General features: G+C 35.7%; 1 protein-coding gene across 1 annotated transcript in view; it reads left to right on the plus strand.

The window, feature by feature from the left end:
• The window catches only part of DBT (dihydrolipoamide branched chain transacylase E2), a 60,292-nt gene that overhangs the window by 18,274 nt on the left and 39,394 nt on the right, over positions 1–2,624 (plus strand). Inside the window, exon 2 of the mRNA XM_045292028.1 lies at positions 1,384–1,459. Coding sequence (XP_045147963.1) covers positions 1,384–1,459 — 76 coding nt within the window. The remainder of the gene's footprint in view (positions 1–1,383; positions 1,460–2,624) is intronic.

The following is a 2,624-nucleotide window of genomic DNA, read 5'->3' on the forward strand; positions in this document are numbered from 1 at the left end:
ATTACTCTCCTAGCCCTGTCCACACAAGGAACCCTGGTGGCATGGTGGGTTATGTGTTGACGTGCTCACTGTAAAGATGGTGGTTCAAGCCCAGCAGCTGCTTTTTGGGAGAGAGGTAAGTCTATTGTTCTCGGAAAGATACAGTCTCAGAAACCCTAAGGAGAAGCCCTACTACCCTTTCCTAAAGGGTTGCTATGAATTGGAATCAACTCAATGGCAAAAGGTTTGATTTCCACAAGCTTCTTAATAAAACCTGTGCCAACATTGAGATAGATTTCTGTCAAGATAAATTTGTTGTTGATTTCAGTTGTTGGGTGAGGCCCTTGATTTGTCACACAAAGTTGGTGTGATAAAACCAGGCAGAAATGCTCCTAAATAGAAAATTCCATGATATTACCATTTAGTTACCTTCTCCCCAACTATTTAGGAACCGCCTTCCGGAGACCTGTTATTTAACAGAAGGCATTGTCTTTTTCTAACCTCTGTAAAGGACTTGAACCGTAAAGTACTAGAGTGGGCAAAGGCACTGAATTTTTCTTCTTCTAATGATCAGTTTTGAAATCTGATGATCTATTCAGAACCCTACTAAAGAACCACTTAAAAAGCTGCATTGTTGCACTTTTGGTTTGTGGAACCTTATCCTGGGCTGGTATCAGAAAGTAAATTCCAGGAAAGCCACTACCATTATCAGTTTTCCCATCTGTAACTTTATGTTCTGTAAACCTGACCTTCACCACATTTTTAAAATTCTGTTTTCAAAAGTTGACCATGTCTTATTATTTCCTGTAAATAATTAAGGCTCTTCATTCAGAAATTCCTAAATTTCTGCTCTGGCTCAAAGTATTTATCATGAGCTTTGTGGTTCACCAACTGTAAGCTACTTGGGTTTCTGGTCTACTGGGACTAGGTGTGTAACTTTGACAGATTTTTAAATTTCTGTCTCATCATCTGGAAAACGAGAGTAATCATAGTATCTGCCTCATTGGATAAGTATTGTGAGAATTCATCCAACAACAAATACTCATTGATCATCTACTAGTAAGTATAAGCTAAGACACTGCTATATATGCTTGGCGTTTATCAGCAGACAAAGCAAAGATCTTTGTACTTTGAATGGATTAAGTCAGTTAATTTCTCTCCCTCTTCTTTTCTTCAACTCTGTTTTTTTCTTCATTTATTCATAGAGTCCTCCCAATTGAAAATTTTAATAGTAATAAATGATGGTTTACACTTTGAAGAATTAATTATGCTATTTTTCCATCTGTAAAATAGAATGGCTTCTTTCTGCCTAGGCTTAAGCATATTTTGTAATTTTAGGTGTGAGAGTATTTGTTGGCAATATTTTACATATTTAATGGGATAATTTCTCATTTGTCTTTGAAGCTCTACATGGACAGATTGTTCAATTCAAACTCTCGGACATTGGCGAAGGCATTAGAGAAGTAACTGTTAAAGAGTGGTAAGTTAATTTGAGAAAGTAAATGTTGAAGTAATCAGAATCAACAAAGTTGCAACCTATTTTAATTAGACATCTTCTTGATGCAACTTCTTGGTGCTTAAAACAATAGAGTGAAAGTGCTTATTGATGACAGTATGCTGGTGACAATTCTGTACATCAGAGCATTTCATTTGCTATGCTTTATTAGGGTACTTTTTTTCTCAAGATATCTTCCACTGCCCGCGCCAGCTAAAAAAAAAAGTATGAAAGATACTAGATCGATATATGACCATGTGCTTGAGCATGTAATATGTGTAGGTGTCGATAATTCCTTTCTGAATGGTTTCAATACTCTCTCATAGCCTAACTAGAATAAAAGTACACTTGACTCACCATTATCAGACACAATTTATCTGTATTTTATAAAAAAACGTAAAAATTGTTTACATCCCCCCCACCTTGAAAAAAAAAAGACCTAGAATAATAAAGAGGCTTCAATTAGTTACTCCTCTACCCCTGTCTTTCACCTTTTGGGGGAAAAAAAGCATCTATGGGTACTGTACCAATTTTTAGAAGTTTGTAGAATGTAGCAATTAAGATACAATTCTTTATAAAAATCTGATTCCGCTGTCTGAATATTTTTCCTTGAAATTCTATTATGATTTTTTTTAAGATAGAAGAGAAAATACTATAAGCATACTTTACAGTAATATCTCTTAGGAGCCTTGCTGACTCAGTGGCTAAGCACTCAATTACTAGCACTTTAAATCCACCAGCTGCTTTGCAGGAATAAAGACCTAGCAACCTGCTGTATTGAAGATGAAAGCTTAGGAAACTCTTTGAAGCAGTTCTAGTCTGTCCCATAGGGTGACTATGAGCCCGAATTCAATCTTAGGCACACAACAACAACATCTCTAGTGGCATTTCTTAATTATGGAGCGATCAATTGGAGGTACCTGATTCAGAGACATATTATTAGTCCACTACTTCTACTTCTCAACGTATAAAATGAGATGCTCTGACATCTCAGAGGGATTGTCTAAACGAAAGGATCAACTAATGTAATGCATAGAAAATGCCTTTAAAATCTACAAAGTGCTACGTGCATTTAAGTTAATGATACTTTGCCCCAGACTATTCTTTCTAGGTTCTCAATTTTTATTTTTAAGCATTTCTTAATTTATTC

Source organism: Echinops telfairi, unplaced genomic scaffold (genome assembly GCF_000313985.2).
Source record: "Echinops telfairi isolate 266 unplaced genomic scaffold, ASM31398v2 ScPeMD7_443;HRSCAF=831, whole genome shotgun sequence".
Lineage (NCBI taxonomy): Eukaryota > Metazoa > Chordata > Mammalia > Afrosoricida > Tenrecidae > Echinops > Echinops telfairi.